Consider the following 23,205-nt stretch of genomic DNA (forward strand, 5'->3'; position numbering starts at 1 on the left):
CCAGGCATAAGGAAGTGGGTGCCTGAGAGTAGGAGTCATAGGTTTTTAGACCACCGCAGCTGAAAGGTTGAGAGGCAATGATAAAGATAGTTAAAAGCAGGAAATGTTTTTGAAAACTTACTTTGAATGGGTGTTGTGATAGGTACTGTGAATACGTTATTTCCTTTGCTCCTCAGGGCAACCCTGGGGGGGAGGGTATTATCCCCATTTTACAGATGAAGAAACTAAGGTGCATAACTTGCCCAAGGACACACAAGTCAGACACCTGGAGTCCTGAGGCTAGAGTCCATGTTCTCTAGCTGATCTAACCTAACATCTTACTTTTTAAGATGAAGCTGGGGAGAATTGTCTCACTCAAAGTCAATGTCTTATCCAAAGGCAAAGGGAGTCTCACCTGAACTTTTACACAAAGGAACAAGGATTTGAGCATCCCTGTAAGGCGCCATCTGGTTAAGAAGTGAGCAGAGAAATTCAGATTTAGGAAACATTTATTAAGTACTTGCATCATTTCAATTCATGCTCAAAAAAGCCCCCGCGATGTACTGTACGGATCAGATGGGGAAACAGACTCAGCGGGATAATCTCCCCCAAAAATCAACTTAGCAAAAACGGTTGCATTGTCCGATTACACATTCAGGTTTCGGCGGCTTCGTGAGTCTCCCCACTTTCGCGGGGGGAGGGAATAAAGAAACCCTCCATTTCTCCAGACTCCCGAGTCCCCTCACAGTGGTGGATTCTGGGATTTGCAGCATTCCGCGAAGAGTTCAGACTCGTGGGCCAATAGAATCCGAGCACAGGCGGCGGTACTCTCGAATTAGCCAATGAGAAGCGCACGGGTCCCGGTCGCCTGGGAAACCGCGTGACAACAAGATGGCGGCGCCGCGGGACGGCTCGGTGGCCCTGCGGGGTGAGTCTTTGCTCAAACCTTTGCGGCTCCGGAGTCTCCCACGCAGGCTGGGGTCCTCGCTCCGAGAGCCCGAGGACCCGCGAGCCCCGCGGCCGGGTTGCCCAGCAGCCTCCCGCGTCATGGGAGCGGCTTCGAGTCCTCGCCGACCGTGGCTTCCCGAGGAGGCGGGAGGAGGCGACGCAGCTCCCAGGGAAGGGTTAGGTCGTGACAGAAGTCGCGTCGTGAGCGCTTCCAGCTGGAGACAGAGGACTTGAAGGCGTGCAGGCGGCCGGGTCCTGTCGGCGCTGGAGAGCACTGGGGCCTGGGGTGGGGGGTGCCAATAGGCTGAGTACGTGTGACGAAGGACGTTACTAGTCAAGCACAACCCTGACTTGGGTCCCAAAGATGTAGGGGCATGGGACACAGCTTTCCTCTCAAAGCCCCGGTCTGAAGGGGAGACAGTCCAACCTTTAGGAGCCTCCAGACTGAGGGGGAGGTCACAGCCCCTGGAAGCCCCCTCGTGAGGGGAGTAGACGTGGCTCTATCCTCCGGCCCACCCGCGGTCTGAGGGAGGAGGAGACGGAGTCCTGCGCTGAGGAGTCCCCAGACTATAGGGAGAGGCAGCCGTCACCCTCAGGGGTCCCTTATAACCCATGGGAAAATTAATCTGGAGACAGTGTGTTGGATTGGCCTGGAGTGAGACAGGAATCAGGGAAGTCAAGTGGCCTCCGTTGTGATAGCCCCAAGGAAGGGCAGTGAGGGCCCCACTAGGATGACCAAAGTAGGCATGGAAAGGAGGAGCTCTGTGAGAGACACTGCAGCTTAACCCACAAGATATGGTAATTGATGGGATTAAGGGAGAAGGAAGGAGAGGAAAATTTTGTGGTTGGATGATGTGGCCCCATTAAGAAGGGAGAAGTGGGAGGAGCTTATTTTGAGGGAAGATGTTGGGTTTGGTTTGGGGACCAGATCCCTTTTTTTCTGTGATAGCTTTGTTGAGACATAATTCCCATGCTATGTATTTCACGCCTTTGAAATGTAAATTTCAGTAGTTTTTAGGATATTCATGAGAGTTGGGCAACCATCACCACAATTTAGAACATTTTCATCAGTCTAAAAAGAAACTCTGTACCCTTTTTAGCAATTACTCCCATTAACCCCCCCACCCCCACCCCCACCTGCTGCGCCCAGCCCTAGTCAACTAATCTACTTCGTGTCTCCAGATTGTCCATTCTGAACATTTTATATCAGTGGGGTCATAACATGTGGTATTTTGTGATTGACATCTTTCCTTTAGCATAATGTTTTCAAGGTTCATTCATGTGGCAACATGGGATTCATTTCTTTTTATTGCCGAGAATACTCCATAGTAAGGATGTACCAGATTTCTTTATCCATTCATTGGTTGATGAACATTTGGGTTGTTCCCATTTTTTGGATGTTATGAATAATGCTGCTATGAACATGTATACAAGTTTTTGTGTGGACGTAAGTTTTCATTTCTCTTGGGTACACCCCTGGGAGCAGAATTGCTGAGCCAGGTAGGTAACTGTTCAGCCTTTTAAGGAGCTGCCAGACCATTTTACACAGCCACTGCACCATTTTACGTTCCAGCTAAGGTTCCGATTTCCCCACCTCCTCACTGACACTTGTTAATTTCTGTCTTTTTTTTTTTTTAACCAGTTTCTTTTGAAGGGTCGTTATGGTGATGAAAATTTGGAGAAGGGGGAATGATCGGGTTTGATGAAAGTTTGTGGAGGGCAGTGTTAGCCACAAAACGAACATCGCCTGTTAGCACGATAAAAACGTTCTAAAAATTGATTGTGGTGATGGTTTCACAAATCTAAGAATATACTACAAACCACTGAATTATACACTTTGAAAGGGTTAAGTATGTGAATTAGATCTCAATAAAGCTCTTTTTTTTTTTTTTTTTTTTAAGGTCAGTACTGTATGATTCCATTTATGGAACATTCTTGAAGTAAGAAAACAGTAGTGGTTGCCAGGGGTTGGGGATGGTAGAGGGAGGAGTGTGGGTGTGACTAGCAAGGGGCTGACATGAGGGAGATCGTTATGGAAATGGAATCTTTGTGGTGATGGAGTAGTTATCTTGACTGCATTAGTGGTTACCTGGGTGAAATAGCAGAACAGGGTAGGATACACACGTATAGTAATGTAAAATGTCACTGCTGGGAGCCACTGGGTGAAGGGCACACAAATCCCCTCTGTACTATTTTCCTAGTTTCCTGTGAATCTGTAATTTGAAAATAAAAACTTAGAATATAACAAAACAGACAAAAACAATTAAAAAAAAAAAAAAAGAGCCCAACCAAGGGAAGGGTGCACTTAGGAGTGGGGACCACATTCCAGGAAGGGGTTCCAGGCCAGGGGAGCCATGTGTGTAAAGGCCTGGTGCATTGGAGGCTGGGCTGGCTCAAGTGTGGGGGCGGGGGGGGGGGCAGAGGAGAGATGGGGGAGTGAGGTCAGGAGACCCGGGCGGGGACCCGATCACCTGTGTTATGGAATTTTGAATTTCTTTCCTCTGGTGAGAAGAAGCCATTGGGAGCTTTTAGCAGGGAAGCGGCATGGCAGCTTTGTGTTTAAGAAGAGCCCTCTGGCTGGAGGCTGGCACAGGGGACCACGAGGGCCATCACACTTGGCCACAAAAACCATGAGGATGCCTGGATGAGCCGGCAGGGACTGGGGCAGGCTAGGGGCAGATTTGGAAGGCTGGATGATGGGGGTGAGGAAACTCTGGGCCTGGGGCATGAGTCCCAAACTCCAGAAGGCCGTCTCCAGCTGGTACCAGTCCCCTTGCTGGGAGGCTTCAGGGGCACCAGTGGAAGCCAGTGCCACACATTTTCAAAGTGGAACTGCCTTGGATTTGTCCTAAAAAGACTTGATTCAAGCCCTGATAGCGGTCCTTTGGTTCTAGGATTTCTAGATACTAGCCACATAATATACTTAATTCATTGAATAGAGTAGTGGTCTTTAATTCCATCCCTGATGTGCATTCATCTTTCCAGAAGGAAGAGAGAAGGAAGGGAAAGAGGGAGGAAGGGAAATGAGCATGTATGAGTGCCCCCGTTGTCTAGTAACAAATGTCACAGCAGCCACAGTTCACATTTAAAAACAAAAGAAAAAATTAAGATTTTATTTTAGCTTATTTATTTTTTTAAAGATTTTTTTTTTAGGGGCGCCTGGGTGGCTCAGTCGGTTAAGCGTCCGACTTCGGCCCAGGTCATGATCCCATGCTTTGTGGGTTCGAGCCCATCAGGCTCGGAGCCTGGAGCCTGCTTCCGATTCTGCGTCTCCCTCTCTCTCTGCCCCTCCCCTACTTGCGCTCTGTCTCTCTGTCTCCCAAAAATAAATAAATGTTCTTTAAAATTTTTTTAAGTTTTTTTTATTTTTAAGTAATCTTTACACCCAACGTCGGGCTTCAACTCACAATCCCGAGATCAAGAGTTGCAGGCTCCACCAACTGAGCCGGCCAGGCGCCCCCACAGTTCACATTTTTAAGTGTTTCCTTTCAGTGTGGCACTGGGCTCCGTGCCTTATGTAAGTTTTCCCTGAGTCCCCTTGATAACCCTGCCTGGTTGGTACTACCACCAACCCCACTTTATACCAAGGAAGCCAAGGCACGGGTTATTCTGGTGGATGGCAGAGCCTGGGCCCTTGACCTCCCTTCCACAAAGAGTGCCTTGGCCGCGTTCTGCCCTTGGGTTGCCCCTCTGTGGCTCTGAGAATCAGAGTGATACCTGGGTTCTTGTGGGAGGGGAGGGGACATTTGGGCTTTGTGTCAACCAGCTCCTTGATGGATAGACAAAAACTCCGGGCCTTCTGGGTAGTCTTATGCCCCGGCTCTAAGTTGGGAGAGTCCCAGGCTTCCAGCCCATCTCTGTACCCCACCCCTCCCCCGTCGCCCTTTCCCAGCCAGGCCCGGGGCCTCCAGGATCAGAGCAGAGAGCAGGATATCCAGAGGATCGGGCAGACATCCAGCACAGGGGGCCTGAGGCAAAGCTGCCTCCAGAAACCTCTTCAGGGGAGTGGGAAGAAGTGAGGGGTGCTGCTCCCTGGACAAGGCTCCCTCCTGGGACAAGGGGCCAGGAAGAGGACGTTTCCCTGGTCCCGAAGCCCTGGGTCCCCTCTGTCCCCAAGGACTGACTTCCTTCTTTCTTCTCAGGGAGTTCCTGACAGCTAAAATCTAGAAGCAGAACTATGAGCTCGCCTTTGGCCTCCCTTGGCAAGACCCGAAGAGTCCCCCTGGAGTCAGAGCCTGTGAATCCAGGGTAAGGAGCCAGCCTCAGGGGGGGTGTCTTTGTGTTCATGCCCCTGCCTCCTCTTGCCACTACCCACCCCCCCCCGCCCCCACCCCCGTCCCCCAGTGGACTAGGAGAGTGGCTCCTAGTGTCTCAGGGAAAACAAGGAGGAGTCACATAGCTTTCCCTGACCCCTTTATCTTTCTCAAAAAATTTTAACTCCTTCATCACGTCTGAGAAAACACTGGCCTGGGCCCTGTGGTAGGTATGGGCCAGGTGGGAGAGGTGCAGCCCCCATGTTAGTCTGCAAGCATTGATGGTACCACTTCTCCGGCCCGGCCATGGGGGGGGGGGGAGGGGTCTCTCGGCAAAGGGAGTTCTTTACATCTGTCCAGCACTTTCATCCTTTCGAAGCATTTTCTTTACTTCTCTCCTTTCTCTTCTGAATACCGCTTTGAGTCATTTGAAGGCCAAGGAGATCCAGAGCGGTTAAGCGACAGGCCTGGGGTCCCAAAGCCATTTCAGAACAGAGCTGGGGCTGGGCTCCTGGGCCTGGGATCTCTTGTCTTCCACCCAAGCCTCTGCCCCTCAGCCCTTCCCCACCCTTCTCCGTTGGGAGGAGGGGACACCTCAAAGCCTGTCCCTTGGCTTGTCCCAGTGCCAGGGATGGGATTTGGCGAGGGGACGGCCCCGGGAGGCAGAGGCCCAGCCTCCCTCTCCTTTAGGCTCGGCTGGGGATCTGGTGCCCAGAGCCACTCCCCTGATGACATTCCTAACTTGTCTGTCTTCCTTCTCCTTCCTGCCCGGGTTCCCAGGAGGCGAGGGATAAAAATCTACGGAGATGGTAAGTGTGGGGTCTGCCCTGTGTGTCCCCCTCACCTCCCACCTGCTGGGTCTTCCTGGGGTTGTGCAGATGGAGAGAAAGAGAGCGATTGCTGCACTGCTCCCTGTGGCTCCCCCAGCCCCCGAGGACAGGGCGTCCTGGCAGCTCTCTGATCAGAAGGCCCCACAGCCTTAGCAGAGGTGTCATTGCTAACATTTGAAGCCCTCCACTCGCTGTGGGGTTGGCTGGTGGGGTTTGAGCCCCGTCCTCCTCCTGACAGCCTCCTCTAGCCCATTACAGCCTTTTCTCCCTGAAGCCCCATCCTTGCTTTGCTGACCCATCCTCGCTGCAGGCTCAGACCTTTGCATCCCAACCCCATTCTTGCCTCCACCGTGCTGCTGGCATTGGCCACTCGGGTCCCCTCCAGAGCCAGGCTGGGAGAACTGCAAGAAGAAGCCTGTTCTCGTTGGATCCTTGCTCCCTGATGTCCCACGTGTTCTATCCGCATATACTTGGGGGTACAGAGTACAGGCTGCTTCATCCTGGCCAGAGCCCAAGGCCGCAGTTTCCTCCGGGGCTCAGCCCCAGAACAGTGACCTGGGCATCTCTCTGCAGAAGACGAGGTAGATATGCTGAATGACGGACGTGGCTCAGAAGAAAGGATCTCTGTCCCTTCCTGCTATGGAGGTATAGGTGCTCCTGTGAGTAGGCAAGGTGAGAACTGAGGCCTAAACAGGTCTGGGTCCCCAGCAGCAGGAGAGGGCCTCAGAGAAGGGGCGAGGCCCAGAGACTCATGGACCTACTCTTGCCTGTTCTGGGTGAGCCCACAGTTCCCAGGCTGCCCTCCTCACCTGGCTTGCACTGTCTCCCAAGGGCTGTGGTGACACTGACCCCAGAGGTGCCCAGATGGGGCTCACAGGGAAGCATCCTGGAGGAGGGAGAATGGAATGGGCCTGGGCACAGGGGAGGCATGGGCGGGCAGGGTCGGAGTTTGCTGTGGGCCTGGAGGAGCTGGGCGTGAGGTCAGAATGTTCTACTAGCTGTGATATCTTGGATAAGCAACCTCCTGTCTCTCTGCCTCCACTTCCTCTGTGAGGTGGGAGGCAGTCCTGCACCAAACACCCCTCCTTGTTATAGGACAGGGAACTGAGGTGGAAAAGGAGACCAGAAGCACCTGGCCCCACAACCATTCAGACACAAAGTCGGGATCTCCTGCGTCCCAGCCGGGGACACTTTCATTAGTAATCGCAACAACCAGGGCTCCTTGAGGAGCCATCCTGCGCGCTCTCTGCCTCTCCCCTGGCACTTGCTCCCCACCCCACTCTCAGCTGGCATTTGTCCCCGCCAAGGTCACAGTCAAAGACTTGCCTGCCTGTCTGGCTTCTGTGCACAGCAGCATTCCACATCGGCCACCGGGCACCGTGCCCTCCTCTGATCGCCCTGGGCTCTTAGCTGCCATGACACTGCTCTCCCAGATTTCTTTCTGCCTCCCAGGCTCTTTCCTCTCTTTGCTAGCTTCTTCTTTTCCTCCCAGCTTTTCAGTGCAACGCTCCTCCCCTGGGTTCTCCTCTCTCTCCCCGCTCCGCCTTGGGAGCTCATCAGTGCTGTCTGTGCTGACCGGGCCCAGAGGTCTATATATCTGTTACAAAGCCTTGACTACAAGTCAGAGAAAACTCTTCTGAACATTGAGGAGGACTTGTCCTGCCCACCAAGAAGTCCAGGAAGCAGCTCCAGGGTTGTTAATCCATTGACTCGAAGACATCCTTGAACAGGTTTCTCCATCTTTCCACTGAGCCATCCTTGACATGTTAGCCCATGTGGCTGGATGGTGACAAATGCGGTTCCTGCTTCACATACAGGGCAGCACGCAGGGGAAGGAGAGGACCCATTCCTTCCCTTGTGTCTCTCTTGTTTTCCTTCTTTTCTTTTCTTTCTTTCTTTCTTTCTTTCTTTCTTTCTTTCTTTCTTTCTTTCTTTTAATTTACCTCCAAGTTAGTCAGCATATAGTGCAACAATGATTTCAGGAGTAGATTCCTTAATGCCCCTTACCCATTTAGCCCGTACCGCCTCCCAGGACCCCTCTAGTAACCCTCTGTTTGTTCTCCATACTTAAGAGTCTCTTATGTTTTGTCCCCCTCCCTGTTTTTATATTAGTTTTGCTTCCCTTCCCTTGTATTCATTTGTTCTGTGTCTTAAAGTCCTCATATGCTTGAAGTCATATATTTGTCTTTCTCTAATTTCGCTTAGCATAATACCCTCCAGTTCCATCCACGTAGTTGCGAATGGCAAGATTTCATTCTCTTTGATTGCCGAGTAATACTCCATTGTATATATATACGCACCACATCTTCTTTATCCATTCATCCATCGATGGACATTTGGGCTCTTTCCATACTTTGGCTATTGCTGATAGTGCTGCTATAAACTTTGGGGTACATGTGTCCCTTCGAAACAGCATACCTGTCTCCCTTGGATAAATACCTAGTAGTGCAATTGCTGGGTTGTAGGGTAGTTCTATTTTTAATTTTTTAAGGAACCTCCATACTATTTTTCAGAATGGCTGCACCAGTTTGCATTCCCACCAACAATGCAAAAGAGATCCTCTCTCTCCGCATCCTCGCCAACATCTGTTGTTGCCTGAGTTGTTCATGTTAGCCATTCTGACAGGTGTGAGGTGGTATCTCATTGTGGTTTTGATTTGTATTCCCCTGATGATGAGTGATGCTGAGCATTTTTTCATGTGTCGGTTGGCCATCTGGATGTCTTCTTTGGAGAAATGTCTATTCGTGTCTTTTGCCCATTTCTTCACTGGATTATTTGTTTTTTGGATGTTGAGTTTGATAAGTTCTTTATAGAATACTAACCTTTATCTGATATGTTGTTGTATGTAAATATCTTCTCCCATTCCGTCTTTTGCCTTTTAGCTTTGCTGATTGTTTCCTTCGCTGTGCAGAAGCTTTTTATTTTGATGAGGTCCCAGTAGTTCACTTTTGCTTTTGTTTCCCTTGCCTCCGGAGATGTGTGGGGTAAGAAGTTGCTGCGGCCGAGGTCAAAGAGGTTTTTGCCTGCTTTCTCCTCGAGGATTTTGATGGCTTCCTGTCTTACATTGAGGTCTTTCATCCATTTTGAGTTTATTTTTGTGTATGGTGTGAGAAAATGGTCCAGGTTCATTTTTCTGCATGTTGCTGTCCGGTTTTCCCAGCACCACTTGCTGAAGAGACTGTCTTCAGCAAGGATATTCTTTCCTGCTTTGTCAAAGAGTAGTTGGCCATACATGTGTGGGTCCATTTCTGGGTTTTCTATTCTGTTCCATTGATCTGAGTGTCTGTTTTTGTGCCATCTTGTTTTCTTTCCCCAAATTTCTAATTTTGAAGAACTTGCAGCCTACAAAGCAATTAAAATAATGGTACAGTACACACCCATATAAATGTCTGTTATCTAGATGCCACAGTTGGTGATATTTGGCCACTAATTTGCTTTCTCTCTGTCCATATACACATATGTACGAATGTAAATGTCTTTTTTTGAGGAACCGCTTAGAAATCAACTTCAGATATCATGACATTTCACCTCTAAAAACTTCAGCATGCATCTCCTACAAATAAGGACTCACGTGACCCCGGGACCGGGACCGCACCCAAGAATGCGGAGGACTCAGGACTGCTGTGGAGCACCGCTTCTGCGCTCAGATCTCCCGAGTTCCGAAGTAGCTCATAGCTATTGTTTTTCCTGATCTAGGTTCTGGTCAGGGCCGTGCACTGCATTTGACTGTTACACTTCTGTGGAACAGAGTCCTTGCCTTTTGAAAAAGTGACACGGACTCTGTGAGGAGCCAGGCCATGCGGGTCTGTGTACTTGTTTGTCGTTGGTGCCGACTTGCTCCTCTCTCCGCTGTGTTCCTGTAAATGGGGGGTGGGGGTGGGGGTGGCAAGGTGTAGGCGCTTCATTTGATTGAGGGTGACTTTCTGAAAATGCTTCACTGGTCATGTGACCTGTATGGTACAGGACTCACTCATACTCCTTGGATACCTCACTGCCTCAGTTTCCTAAAGCAGTTCATTTCCTCAGGGGCACATTGTGAGGACAGCATGAGCTGATATGTGTGAAGTATTTAGGACAGTCCCTATTATCTAAGTGGCAGCTGTTAGTATCACCCTTCTTTCTGCTTCTGCGGACCCCTGTCCCCCCTCCACTGGACCCCCACACTTCAGCCTCAGCTCTAGGACTTTGTCTGTTTGGTAGTCCCTGTATTCCATGACTCGGAGCTGGTGGCCACCCTGTCGAGGAAGTTGCGGGACCTGGAACAGCAAGTGAAGGCTCAGACTGATGAGCTGCTGTCCAAGGTGGGACCCCCAGCAGTGGGGGTAGGCCCAGGGTCTGGTCTGAGGGGTGGAGGGGCCCAGGCTGGGGAGGCCAGTGAGTTCACTGCCACAGTAGGCCAGGGTGGGTGGGTTCTAGAACCATCTCTTCCACTGAACTTCCCAGTTCAAGGGCCAGGTATGGCCTGGGGCTGATCTGGGTCCCCGGGAGCTGAGCAGAGAAGCTAAGGGTCTTCTCTACAGCTGAGTAAGGCCACTAGCCTTGGACCACGTGGCAGCAGTGACTGCTGAGCGCTGGGCCACTTGGGCACACTCCACGCCTATCCCCATTTCAGTGGAACCACAAGGATATCTGAGGCATAGGAGCAGCGGCTGTGCCAAAGGATGGCAGGGGCAGGGTCTTTCAACTCCCCGGTGCCCCACAGAGGCAAAAAGTTTGGATCTTCCCATCTGGAAGATGGGTTCTCTTGTGCTCTGGGAACCCCCAGGCCTGCCTGCTCCCCCTTGTCTTGTTGCTGTAGGATCGGAAGATACGGGCCCTGGAGGAAATGTTGCAGACCCTCCGGGAGCACCAGGGTAAGGGGCACTCCCGGTGGGCTGGTCAGCCTTCCTGGGGCACCTCCCTTGGGCCGGTGGCTCCTGGACGTCAGGGCTCCAAGAGCATCAAGCTGAGTCCTATGGTGAGGCCTGGACAGCTGAGCCCGGAGAGAGGCAATGACGCACTCAGGGCAGTGCCCTCCTATGTGGGACCGGGTCCCCCCGAATGCAGACATAGCCCAGCCCCGAGCATAGGGTGTGCCATGTCGGGGAACATGGTGCCCTCAGGAGCCCCCGGGTCGGGGGGCTGAGAGGGGTGGCTGGCGGTCTCCTGAGAGTCGGTCCAGGCATCCCCGCCTCAAGGTCAGGGGGAGAGTTTTCAGGGGACCCCTCGAGTTCTCAAGGGGCAACCTCTCCAGATGACCCTCAGGGCAGAACGCCGGGCGAGGCCAGAGGTGGTCTGGCAGCCTCCTTGCTGGGGCGGCAGAGCCCTTCCTGATCTTTCCCTGAAGGCAAGGTCACCCTGCAGCGGCAGAAGCAGCTGGAGACCACGTGCTTGCAGCTGCAGCGGCAGGTGGGGAAGATGGAGGTAAGAGAGGCACCTGCCCCTCAGGACCTGGCTGGGAGCCCGCCTGTCTGGGTCTCCCTCCCATATATCCCACGTGGGGCCCTGCCCCGTGTTTCCCTCCTCGGGACTAACCTGAGGAGCTGGGGCAGAGAGGAGGGATTCGAGTCTGCTTTGCGGGTGGCGCTCGCGGGCCTCTCAGGGTCGTGGCTGAGGCCCGGGTGGAGGGGCTGCCACTGACTGAGACCCGGAGGCGCAGAGGTTTAGGAGGCTGGGGGGGGGGGGGGGGGGGGACCCGGAGTCGTGACCGTTGGGGATGAGTTCGTGTTGAGTGAGGCAAGATGTCTAAGCGAAGACGGCTGGGAATGTGAAACCGAGAAGGGGTGATGTGTGTTGCAAGAGATGAAGACGGAAGAGGGCCGCTGGGTTTGGCACCAGGCAGGCTGTTGGTGGCCGCACCCGCGCAGTTCCAGTCAGTTGTGGAGAAAGGGGCTGGGTAGAGTGGGTTCAGGAGAGAAGGAGCTGAGGAAGCAGTGACAGGAAGTGTAGACAAGTCAAGTTTTCCTGTGGTGGAGGGGACGTGAGGCCTGGCCCTAGGGAGGCTGCGTGTGGCTCACCGCGTCCTCAGTCCTGTGCAGCCCGTGTCCCTGCCGCTCCTCCGCTCAGGCCAGATGCATGGGGTGCCCCGCTGCCATCAGGGCCACCTTTTGTGCGGCCCTCCATGCCAGACCCTGCTTTAAGCACTCGGCCTGAATTACCGTCCTGGGTCCTCACAAGCTTATGGGCCAGGTGTTGTCATCTCTGCTTTACCAGGAAGAGCCCGAGGCTCTAGGAGGTGAAGTGGCTTCCAAGGTCACAGCCAGAAAGCTCCCAAGACCCTGGGGCCCATCTCTTCTGCCCAGTTGACTCTGGGAGCCGAGGCCTGAGGCTGGGGCCTGGGCGGATGCTGCCTTTTCCCCGAGGGGCTGAACTGACTGTGCCGCCTGGGACCTTTCCCTTCTCTGCACAGCGGTTCCTCAGTGACTACGGGCTGCAGTGGGTGGGCGAGCCCGAGGACCAGGAGGACTCAGAAGACAACTCAGACTCAGAGGATGGCAACACAGACTGGATGACAGCCAAGAAGTTCTGGAAGCCAGGTAGAGTAGGGGGTCTGCCCCGGCCCCTCCTACAAAGGGAATTCTCCAACAACACCTTCCTTTGGGCCAGTAGCTGTCCAGAGACCATGCCATTCGTGCTCCTGACACAAGAACTGGGAGGAAAGGCCTCAGCCTCCATCACTGGCCACCTAACCCGCCACCACTTTCTTCCTCTGGTCTTGCCTCCAACTCTCTCCTGGCTCATCTTTCGAAGGCTCCAGGGACCCTGAGATACAAGATGTCACAGGACCCCAGGCTTTGTCTCAGGCTCCACTCCGTAGTTTACAAAATGTCGTCCATCCAGAAGATTTTCAAAAGCGATTTCTCTGCTTTGGAAGCTGCCCCTCAGTCCCAGGGCTCAGTCCCCTCTTTGGACCTCCTTTATTAGCTTCACTTCTAGCCAGACCGTTGAAAGGGACCTGTTTCCGTGAGATTCCACCAGTCTTTATTTTTAACTTGACTGCTAATATCTAGAGGGCTGCACCCCATAGATTTGGGGCCATAGAAAGCCCGGGTCCATTCTCTTCAAAGCATGGAGGTGATTGCCCAGAAGGTACACTTCTCCAGGTTCCGGAGTCAGTCAGCCCGGGGCCCTTCTCTTCATTCCATCACCCGTTCCAGGTGTGGCTTGGGCACGTGACTTCTGTTCTCTGAGCCTCCAGTCCCCGATCAATAAATGATGGTGTACCCTTCCCCGCAGAGTTGGAAAGAGTCAGTGGGTTAGACGCAGAGCACCTAGCACTGACCTTGCATATCATCAGCCCAACAAGTAGGGGGTTTTATTGTTCTGCACAGTCAGATGGCAGTGGCAGCCTCATGGAAGCACTGATGAGCATAGCTCCCGAGGGGAGCGTTTGGAAGATGACAATAGTGTCCTGATTTCAAGACAGGCTTGTTGCTGAGTGAAGAGTGAGACGCAAAACATGGGAGTCCTGCCTCCCATTCAGGCCTGCGCCCTGGCCAGACCCCCTAAACCTTAGGGCACAGCTCCCTCACTGCTTTGTTCTACTAAACACATCACTTCCCATCGGAAGTGGAGCTTGCAAAGCATTTTCATGAATAGCTTTGACGTGGGCCAGGGCTTGTTCCATTTTATAGATGGGAAAACGGAGGCACTTAAGTCTCTGACTGTTGAGTGAAGAGGGCAAGACTTAAGGCTGAGAGCCTATTTAGGAGGTAGGTACAGTCATCCAGGCAGACGATGAGATGATGTCCTGTGGAAGGGTGATCCTGGCGGGCAGGGCGAGGAAGGGCAGGGCAGAGATTTAGGGGGTGGAATCCATGCCCTTGGTGATTGTGCGTTAGGGAGCTGACAGGAGGAATTGGGGATGGCCCTGGGACACCCCCTCCTGCGGTGAGAGGCCGAGCCCTGGAAGGTGACTGCCAGATGCTGTAAGGGCGTTTCTGGGGTCCAGGGCCAGAAGCCTGCCAGCACCATGCCCTGGGCCCCCCGCATGTCCCTGCTGGCTGGAGGGCAGGCTTCCTCCTGGCCAGTGGGGGCCTTGCTGCTCCTTTGGGGGTCAGACCAGCCAGCTGGTTTCCGGACCTGGCCCCGTGGGTTCCCACCCTCTCCCACCAGAAACAGAGCTGACTTCACTCTGCTCTGTGTTGTTTGTTTATGCCCACAAGAGGCCGGCTCTGAAGCTGAGTGCCTCACAGCCAAAGCAACTTGTGAAAACCCTCTGCCAAAACTCCATCTGTGTGTCCTCTTCCTTTGGCTTTCTTTTTATTTATTTTTAAAATGTTTATTTATTTATTTTGAGAGAGAGAGAGACAGAATGGGGAAAGGGCAGAGAGAGAGAGAGAGAGAGAGAGAGGGAATCCCAAGCAGGCTCCACACTGTCAGAGCAGAGCCTGACATGGGGCTCGATCTCACGACTGAGATCATGATAGCTGAAATCAAGAGTCAGACACACTCAACCGACGGAGCCACCCAAGCACCCCTTCCTTTGGCTTCCTGATTCTTCAACATGGAGGGGCCTCAAATGAGCTCTTCTGCCAGATGAACGAGATGCTTTTCATCTCCAGCAGCTTTTCCTCCTGGTCCGTTCCTTCTCCTTCCCCTGCTTTGTCCCCAGGTGCCAGGCTGCTTCTGCCCCCGGGGCCCTCGGGTACACAAAACCGGCCCTTTGCTGGCCCCATACCCTGGCTCGTTTCTCTGGCTCTCCCTCTGTTGGATACCACTCCCCCCAGGCCCCAGGCAGCAGACCGGTTGAGGGTGGCCCAGGGCATCTGTATTGGGCCAACCAGTCTAGAGGCAGGACTCCTGCCTTGGGGAGGGCAGTCCACTGCCCTTTAAGGGGACCCAGCACAGGGGAAGCCTTGCAAGGACTTGGCCTCAGGCTGGATCATTCACCCCTTCCCACCCTCCCCACGGGTAAATTGAGCATTAAATAGGATGCCAGGTGCTTTGGGGTATGCGGAGACATGAAAGGGACAGTCCTACTCTGGTCACAACCCATGGCCAGGTGTTGAGCCTCAGGGCTGAGAGCTCCTCACTCCCCCTTGTCCCCTCTGAGCTCCCTGCTCTCACTCATCTCAGTCTTCTCTGAGCTCCTCCTCCTCCTTCTCTGCCCCCTGTGAAGCTGCTCACTCTCCCACCCTTCACCACCAACTTCCTGCCATCCCCCTACATCCCCGCTCCCCCTGCGGCCTCTGCCTGTCCCCTAGCACCCTTCCTCCCAAGCCCCAGTCTCCTGCACCTGGGTGGAGCCTCTTCCCTCCCCTGCCCGGAAGCTGTGCCGTTTCCAGTCTTCACTCATCCCTGAGCCTCCCTTGAGTCCCTGGAACTGGCCTGGATTAGACCCTAGGCAGGCTAGGCTCCTCCCCACCCTCAGCCCCCCCGTCAGGCCTGTGCCGTGTCCCCCGAAGTGCCTGGTCCCCTTTTGTCCCCTCTTTGGAAGCTTAGCTCAAACCCAACCTCATGGAGTACCTGCTCGAGTGCCTGCGGCCAAGACTGTGCCACCTGCACTGTGCCCAGCATGTGGGAAGGGGCTCTGCATTGGGGTGACAGGGTTAAAGGCTCCAGCTGAGGAGTGGGGGACCTGTGTGGGCAAACTGCTTCACCTCTCAGAGTCCGTGTCCTCATCTGTGGAGCGAGGAGATGGTGTGTGACGCCCGGGCCCCTGAGAGCACCGAATGCCACAATGCACGTGGGGGTTCTTGCAGGCTGCTGCATGGTGGCTGATCGGTGACCACGAGCATGGCTGCTTGGCCCCTCTCAGGCCCCAGAGTGCCCAGCACGGTGCTTGGCCTGTGGGCAAGGGCTTGGGCCCACGCACATATTGGTGGGGGTGCCTGGGTGCCCAGGCCTAGACAGTCAGGCATGCCAGGACCGTGCAGAGCACGGATGAGGTGGGAACAGGCAGTATGATGCTCAGCCGTGGGGGCCAGAGAATTGGTTGTGGTCTCCCCTGGCAGTGATCAGACTCTGAGGCCCTGTTTTCTTTCCACTGGTTCCCCTGAGGAGCAGAGTGAATGCAGGTCCCCAGAGCAGGGCCAGGCTTGCAGGTGTGTGGAGATAGTGGGTCTATTTCTGGTTCAGCCTTTGGGGGAGGTGGTGGGGACAGGCCTGCTGGGGCCCCGGGGCACCACGTTGGTATTCACAGCAGCACGTGTGTCCTTCCTGCAGGGGTGATGAGCCAGCCCAGGGCAGGCCCACCACTCACCTGCTGAGAGTGGCAGGGTCTGGCCCTCCTCTGGGCTCCGCAGCCTCCACGGTGGCACTTACCACGTGCCATTGTCCCTGCTGTCACCCCGTCTCCTTCATTCAAGTATGATCTTGAGGGGGGAAGGACTCTGGGTATGGGGATACCCATGATTCTCAGGGCCTTGCAGAGCTTGGACGCTCCGGACATGTTGGCGGGATGGAGGGATGGATCCAGAATGTGCCTCCTGAGCACCCACTAGGGCTGGATGCTCTAGTCTGCATTCAAGGAGTGCCCATTGTGGCTGGCAAGACCAGCAAATGGAAAAGGACAACAGCCTGTGCCAAGGCCCGCAGGCTCCAGGGACTCGGGAGGCTTAGTCTCCAGGGGAGGGGCTCCTGGCAAGGCATCTCAGAGGGCATGGTGAGTGAGCACACTGAGCCAGTGATGAGCAAGAGGGTGTGGTGTTAGTGACAACAGCCACCATCTGCCAGGCACTTCCTGTGAGCCTCAGAGCCACCTGTGAAGTGAGGACTTTTATTATCATTTTATAGAAGAGGAAGCCAAGACCCAAAGAGCTAGGCCCACTTGCTCAGGGATCACACAGCTTGGAAGCAGTAATCCTGGCACCGTGGCTCCAGAGAGTGATGGGGGAACAGGCCGAGGGGAGGCTGGGGTACTCGGGCTTCGAGGGTCTCAGGAGTTGAGCCAAGGAGCTTGATCTTGGTCTCCATGCCTAACTCCTCTTTTTAATAGAATCACGGGCTCCCAAAGTTGTCTGAGGCCTCAGAGATGATCTCTCCCTGAACCACACCCCTCCTGAGAAAGGGACCCCAGGGAGCAGAGGCAGCCTGCATGAGGCACCGAGAACAGAAGCTTAGAGTCACCTGGGCCCTGAAAGCTGCAGGAGCGGGAGCAGGTCGCTTTCCAAGGTTTAGTTTCCTCACCTGTAAAACGGGAGTGGTAACAGCTGCCTCTAGGTGCTTGGCACAAAGTAAACACCGAGTCGTCCTTACAGTCCGTTCCTCCTGCTGGATCTTGTGGGCGGGCGGCATAGAGGTTCCTATTCTGTCCCATCCCAAGGAAGAGAGAGAGAGGAAATGCCTCATTAGACCTCTGACCTGCCTCACCCCATGTGACCTGGCAAGAGGCCGGGCTTCTTGTTGCGTACTCCCGACTGGCCGCGTGGTGGCCATGCCAGGATTCCTGCCTATTCTCTCAGCCCAGGTCCGCCTGGTGCTGTGGTTCTATCTCCTGGGCCCCTTGTCTCCCCCTGGGCTGCTGCACCCCATACGTGCCCAGCCCACCTGGCTTTCACTTCTCCATGCCTTAGCCCCACTGGCCGAGAGCCTCCAGCACTATTTTCCTCAGCAAACTCTTTTCCCTCTAGTTGCTTCTTGGCATCCTCCCCTGGGCTTCCACCAGCCCTTTCCACTGCCGACCATCCCGTGCCCGTCAGCTCTCTGAAAAAGCCTTGGCCCCAGCGTATCTGAGTGGTCCTGGGTCCGCTTGATGTGATCTCCGTGGGCCAAGTCATCTGACTTTTCTGGGCCTCACTATCTCCACCTGTAAGAGTACAGGGGTGGGGACAGGAGTTCGATGAGATGAGCTTTCGAGTTATTTTTAGGCTTACCAATGTGTTCTGAATGTAGTTTGTTGTTAAAGGAAAATAGTGGCTTGATATCGTTCTGAGTCATACCAGGAATGCCCAGAATGTCTTGTGAGTTTTTCTTGGGAATCTCAGGAACTCTAGAGGACCCCAGGAGGAGGTGGGGGGCTGGTGCAGCCCCTGCAACCTAGGAGATGTAGGGGAGGGGGAAGTCCAGCTGGGGCCTACCATTTCAGCAGCCACAGAGGCAACAGGAAACAGAGCTACCCACATCTGTACTTCCTCCGCACAGCCACCACACCTAGAGAGCCATTGCACCACTCTGAGGAAAGGAATTCGGTCCCCAGAGTCCCGACCCACATCCTGTCGCAGCCTGGCTGTCCTGGTGAAAATAGCGTCCAAGAAGGCCCTGAAAGTCACTGAGGTTTTGTAGGGTCACACCCCTAGTAGATTGGGAGCCAGATCGACTAGGGACTAAGGCCCTCAGTCAAGGACTAAGGACCAAGAACAGGCCCCTGGCCTGTCCCTCTCCAGCATCCCACCTGCCCTCCAGCCTTTCCACTCTGGCATCTGTTGTGGCTGTCCCCACCACCCCCTGAAGCGTACGCACCCCTGTGTGCACAACACATTTTTCAGAAGAGGAGGCCAAAGCATCTTTCAGCTTCTCAAAGGGATGTGTGACCCCGGAAATAGTTGTGTGTCCCCTATCTGTTCTGTCCAGCAGCTGTCCTGACATCCCCCCCCCAGTAGCCACGTGTCCCTACCCCCAGGCTCCCCATCCGGATGGTGCCGATGGGTGGGAAAAGCAGACTCTAGAGTCAGTTCCTCCTCTAATTTGCCAAGTGACCTGGGGCAAGTCATTTTTTATCTCCGTGGGCCTGTTTCCTCATGTTTGTAAAATGGAGATCAATGACTGCTGCGTCATAGCCTCTGGATCGGCCTGAGGTCCGTTTGTGCAAGGTGGGGTTGGTAACAGTAACCAGCTGGACAGAGTGCTTGCTCCAAGCTGGCCCTCACTTGGCCATCTTCCTGGACCTTGGTAGCCATCCTGGGAGGCAGACACTATCATAGCCTTCTAGGAGAGAATGCTGTCGTGCAGAGCATTGAATGACTTGACCAAGGTCACACAGGTGGAAGCCGCAGAGCTGGGATTTGAACCCATACAGACTTCATCCAGAGCTGGGAGCTCGGCATTGCGCTTTTCAGTGGCTGACCCCGTGCCTGACACGGGCAGAGCTGGGATCAGATCCTGCTCCTGCCACTTCCTCCGTGCATCCCTAGGCAGCCATTAACCCCTGACCTGCGGTTTCCTCATCTGAAGAATGGGGGTGATTGTCGCCCCTACAGCATAGGGTTGGTATGAAGGGACAGTGGCATTACAGGCATTAAGCCTCTAGCATACGGCGAGTGTTCAATAAAAGACAGCTATTATCTAGTGGTAGTTGTCCTTCTTCCTCCCCAGGTGGCCACCTAAGGAGGTGCGAAGGCCACTGCTTAGCATGCAAGGGGCCATGGAAACCAGAGCTGCTGGGGCACACAGCTGCCATGAAGAGAGCCTCATGGGTGTTTATCCTCTTTACCAGGGGACTCATTGGCGCCCCCCGAGGTGGACTTTGACAGGCTCCTGGCCAGCCTGAAGGATCTCAGTGAGCTGGTGGTGGTAGAGGGTGACACCCAGGTGACACCAATGCCCGGGGGAGCACGGCTCCATGTCCTTGAGCCCATCCCACTGAAGCTCTATCGGAATGGCCTCATGATGTTCGATGGGCCCTTCCGGCCCTTCCATGACCCCTCCACACAGGTAGGAGGGGTGGGGAGGGGAGACAGGCCACTCTGGTGTCCTTGCCCCCTCCCCTTGCTCACCATTAGTTGGCGGTGGGGGGCCCAGCCCACCCCCCCATAGGTACCCAAGCCCACGTGCAACTTGCAGAAACAACCCCTCCCCCCCCCCCCAAGTCCTGGGGCCCTGAATATGTGCAGAGTGTGACCCACTGGGTAAGCCCGGGGCCCGGGGCCCGCCATCTGGACAGGAAGCAGAGCGGTAGGTGCCGCATGGGTCCAGTCGGGCCTCACTCTTCCGATCCCTGCCGCAGCGCTGCCTCCGAGACATTCTGGACGGCTTCTTCCCCTCAGAACTCCAGCGACTGTACCCTGACGGGGTCCCCTTTAAGGTGATGGGCTGCTCCTCAAACCACCCTGTGTGGGGATTTGGGAGGGGGTGGGGACAAACAGCTTCCTCAGGCATCACCCGGTCTGAGGTGGGAAGCCACTGCCCCACCTAAGGGGACCCCAGTCTCTGATGACCTCTGGGGAGGAGGGTGAGCCTGAAGCCCGGCCAAGAAGGGCAGGGAGGCTGCAGGGGCTGCAGTTGCCCGGTTAGCAAGGGCACCGGCCTGTGGCTAAGCGGCAGGCAGTGCCCCCTGCTGGCACCCTGGAGGCACAGCCTTCGGCCTTGTAGGCCCAGTGCCCCGGCCCAGTGCCCCTCCCCAGCGCCCAGGACACCCTGACAGCCTGGGGTCCCTGAGACTCCATGCAAAAGTGGCCTGACTTGCCCCAGGGGCTCCTGAAGCCATCTGATGGGTACGGAAGGCAGTGCCGTGGGGACAAATGCGGGCCTGAAGGACACGGCATGAGCCATCCCCCTGCCGGCGGGGGTGAGATGAGGGGTGCAGTGGGGGGAACTCCTGAGCCGCAGCCGGAAGGCGGTGCGTCATGCCACAGCAAGGGTGCACGAGGGCGTGTGTGCCACCACCACCCCCCGGGCTTGGAAAACCGTGTGAGTCACGACTGGAGGTGTTGGAGGTAGTGCTTTCCAAGGCGGGCTCTGCCCTCTCCTAACACCCTGGTCCCTTGCTTCCTGGCTGGCTCCTGAGAGGGGCTGTCTGGGGAGGATGGCAGTACAGTGGCTCTAGCCGGCATGGCGAGGGGTGCTTGCAGGAGGAGCTGAGCCCAGGTAGGTGAGAGCAGCATGAACTGCAGCTCTCTTGGGGCCTCAGTTTCTTCATCCGTAAAATGGGGATTGCACCAGACCGTCCCTCGAGCCTGTTCCTGGGGGGGGTGGGGGGGGGTGGGAGGGTGTGCTCTGGGCGAGCAAGGGTGGGGGTGGAGCCCAGGGCTGAAGGTCGAGGCCCACCGCTTTCACCCTTCCTTCTTGCCAGGTCAGTGATCTGCGCAATCAGGTCTACCCGGAGAATAGGCTGGAACTGTTCCCAGGTGAGGGCCGCGTGGTGGGCTGGCAGAGGATTCGCAAGCCCGTGGACAGGATGGAGCCCCCAGGTGAGCTTGGCCCTGAGGCCGAGCCAGGCGGCAGGGCCGCTGTGTGGGACAGGCTCCAGGTGGCCTCCTCCACCATCACCCGTCACTCCCAGTCCCTCCCCAGGCCAAGGCTCCCAATGCACTCCCTGCAGGCTCCAGGATGACTGCTGAGAAGTTTCTGAACAGGCTCCCCAAGTTTGTGATCCGGCGAGGCGAGGTGATTGACATCCGGGGCCCCATCCGGGACACCCTGCAGGTGAGGCCAGCCCTAGCTCCCCCAGCCATCTTGGGCTCCCTGGCCCAACCTACCAGAGCAGTGGCTTGTCTGGAGACTCAGGCTCGAGGGCTGCTGAAGGGGGCCTGGAGGGAGAAATGAGGCTCTCAAGGCAGTTCCACTGTCTCCTGAAAACAGTCTGGGGAGGGCTGCATCCAGAGATGGGCTGTCTCCGTGGCAGTACGGCTGTAAGAAGGGGAGAGCCAGAGTCTAGGCCAGGGGTGAGCCCAGGGCCCAGGCCACCCCCTCGAGGTCCAGACCAGACTATCCAGTTCAGTCCTGGATACCCCTTCCTGGCCCTCAGAAACATCCTCCTCCTTCCTCACTCCCCATCCCGTGGCTCCTCCTGTCTCCACCCGTGAAAGGTACCAAACCTGTTTCCCACCACGCTGCCTCCTTCACCGCACATTGCCAGAATCCACGTCTTCTCTCTGTTCCCTCTGCCCGCCATGCTAGTCGAGGCTCCAGAGTAGCCCTCTCAGATACCTGCAGTGGCCTCTCACTGGCCTGCCACCTCCCCTCCTGCCTTGCCAACTGTCCTCCCCCAGCAGTCCTTGTGCTTCTGTAAAAACATAAGTTGGATCTGGGCCTTCCCTGTTGAAACCCTTCAGTGGTTCTCGGGTAAGGCCAAGCTCTTATCTGGCACTCAAGGCCCACCACTCCTTGTCGGTCCTCTTCCCACCTCTAACCTTTTCTTTTTTCCAGTCCAACCTGATTCTCAGCTTTAGCCACATGAACTGCTGGCACTTTCCCAAATATATCACCTCCAGAGAAGCCTTCCCTGACCAGGGGATCTCTGCCCATGTTGTCTGGAACATCCCTGTGCCCATTCCATTTCTATGGACTCCTCATCCTTAGTCACTGCTCAGGGGTGGTTTCCCCTGGGAAGCTTCCCCTGGGAAGCTGGTCATTGTGTGGGGTTCTCTCTCCCCCACTATGCTGAGGGACTTCAAGGCTTCTTAGGGGAATGATGGGGTTGCCTTCCAAAGCTTCCCTTCCATTTCTCCTGCTTGGGCCCCAGTTTACACAGAACACCCCTCCCCTTTTGGCTCACTGGTCTCATCCATCCCTGGTAAGGAAGAAGTCCCCTCTAAGGATTGGGGGGAAGGGTGTGACTCTAGCAGAGCCCAGGGCTCTGTCCTCTTTCATCGATGCCTTCCAGAACTGCTGCCCATTGCCTGCCCGGATCCAGGAGATTGTGGTGGAGACACCAGCCTTGGCTGCTGAGCGTGAGAGGTGAGGGCATGGTGAAGAGGTGAGGACCTTGGGGTTGGGCCACCAGGGGGCACTGATGGCCTCTAGGTCCACAGGAGCCAGGAGTCCCCCGAGTCACAGGCGCCCCTGCTCTCCATGCTGCGCATCAAGTCTGAGAATGGCGAGCAGGCCTTCTTGCTGATGATGCGGCCCGAGGACACTGTTGGCGATGTGCGCACCCTGCTTGCACAGGCCAGGTGGGCATGGTGTGGGGCCGGCAGCTACGGGGAGGGGGGGTCTCTGGTCCCAGGACACGGCCTGATCAGTTCTGCCCGGTCCCCAGAGCCGTGGACGCCACGACCTTCGAGATCATCAGTACATTCCCACCCACGGTCTACCACGACGACACGGTCACGCTGCAGGCCGCAGGCTTGGTGCCCAACGCAGCGCTGCTGCTTCGGGCTAGCCGGGCCCCACCGCCTGCCCCAGGCCCTGGCCCCTGATCCAAATAAAGCGCCCGCTCCCACACTGGCTGCTCCGCGCACACAAGGCTCTCTTGGCGGGGCAGCCCAGCTGGGCGCCAGAGAGGGCTGGGGGGAAGGGGCGGTGCAGACCCGCCCCTCGGTAACTCGGTAACTCGAGCTCCAGCTGGCGGGCCTAGCTGCTGGGTCTTTGTCCTCTAGGTTCCTTTCTCCCCAGAA

General features: G+C 55.5%; 1 protein-coding gene across 4 annotated transcripts; it reads left to right on the plus strand.

The window, feature by feature from the left end:
• The first annotated feature begins 848 nt into the window (after nucleotides 1–848).
• On the plus strand, nucleotides 849–23,050 carry UBXN11 (UBX domain protein 11). 4 transcript variants are annotated; one of them, XM_047873752.1, is made up of 15 exons: nucleotides 849–907; nucleotides 5,070–5,175; nucleotides 5,961–5,989; nucleotides 6,584–6,682; nucleotides 10,211–10,311; nucleotides 10,809–10,863; nucleotides 11,337–11,413; nucleotides 12,399–12,525; nucleotides 19,365–19,582; nucleotides 19,875–19,952; nucleotides 20,940–20,994; nucleotides 21,189–21,292; nucleotides 22,473–22,546; nucleotides 22,621–22,761; nucleotides 22,848–23,050. In XM_047873752.1, exons 2-15 carry the CDS (start codon nucleotides 5,105–5,107, stop codon nucleotides 23,005–23,007), a joined length of 1,389 nt encoding a protein of 462 aa, XP_047729708.1. In that variant the 5' UTR covers nucleotides 849–907; nucleotides 5,070–5,104; the 3' UTR covers nucleotides 23,008–23,050. The 4 variants fall into 4 exon arrangements, with proteins under 4 accessions (XP_047729708.1, XP_047729707.1, XP_047729709.1 ...); XM_047873751.1 differs by having other exon boundaries at nucleotides 20,961–21,057; XM_047873753.1 differs by having other exon boundaries at nucleotides 20,961–20,994.
• The last annotated feature ends 155 nt before the right edge of the window (nucleotides 23,051–23,205 follow it).

The sequence above is a fragment of the Prionailurus viverrinus genome, chromosome C1 (genome assembly GCF_022837055.1).
Source record: "Prionailurus viverrinus isolate Anna chromosome C1, UM_Priviv_1.0, whole genome shotgun sequence".
Classification (NCBI taxonomy): domain Eukaryota; kingdom Metazoa; phylum Chordata; class Mammalia; order Carnivora; family Felidae; genus Prionailurus; species Prionailurus viverrinus.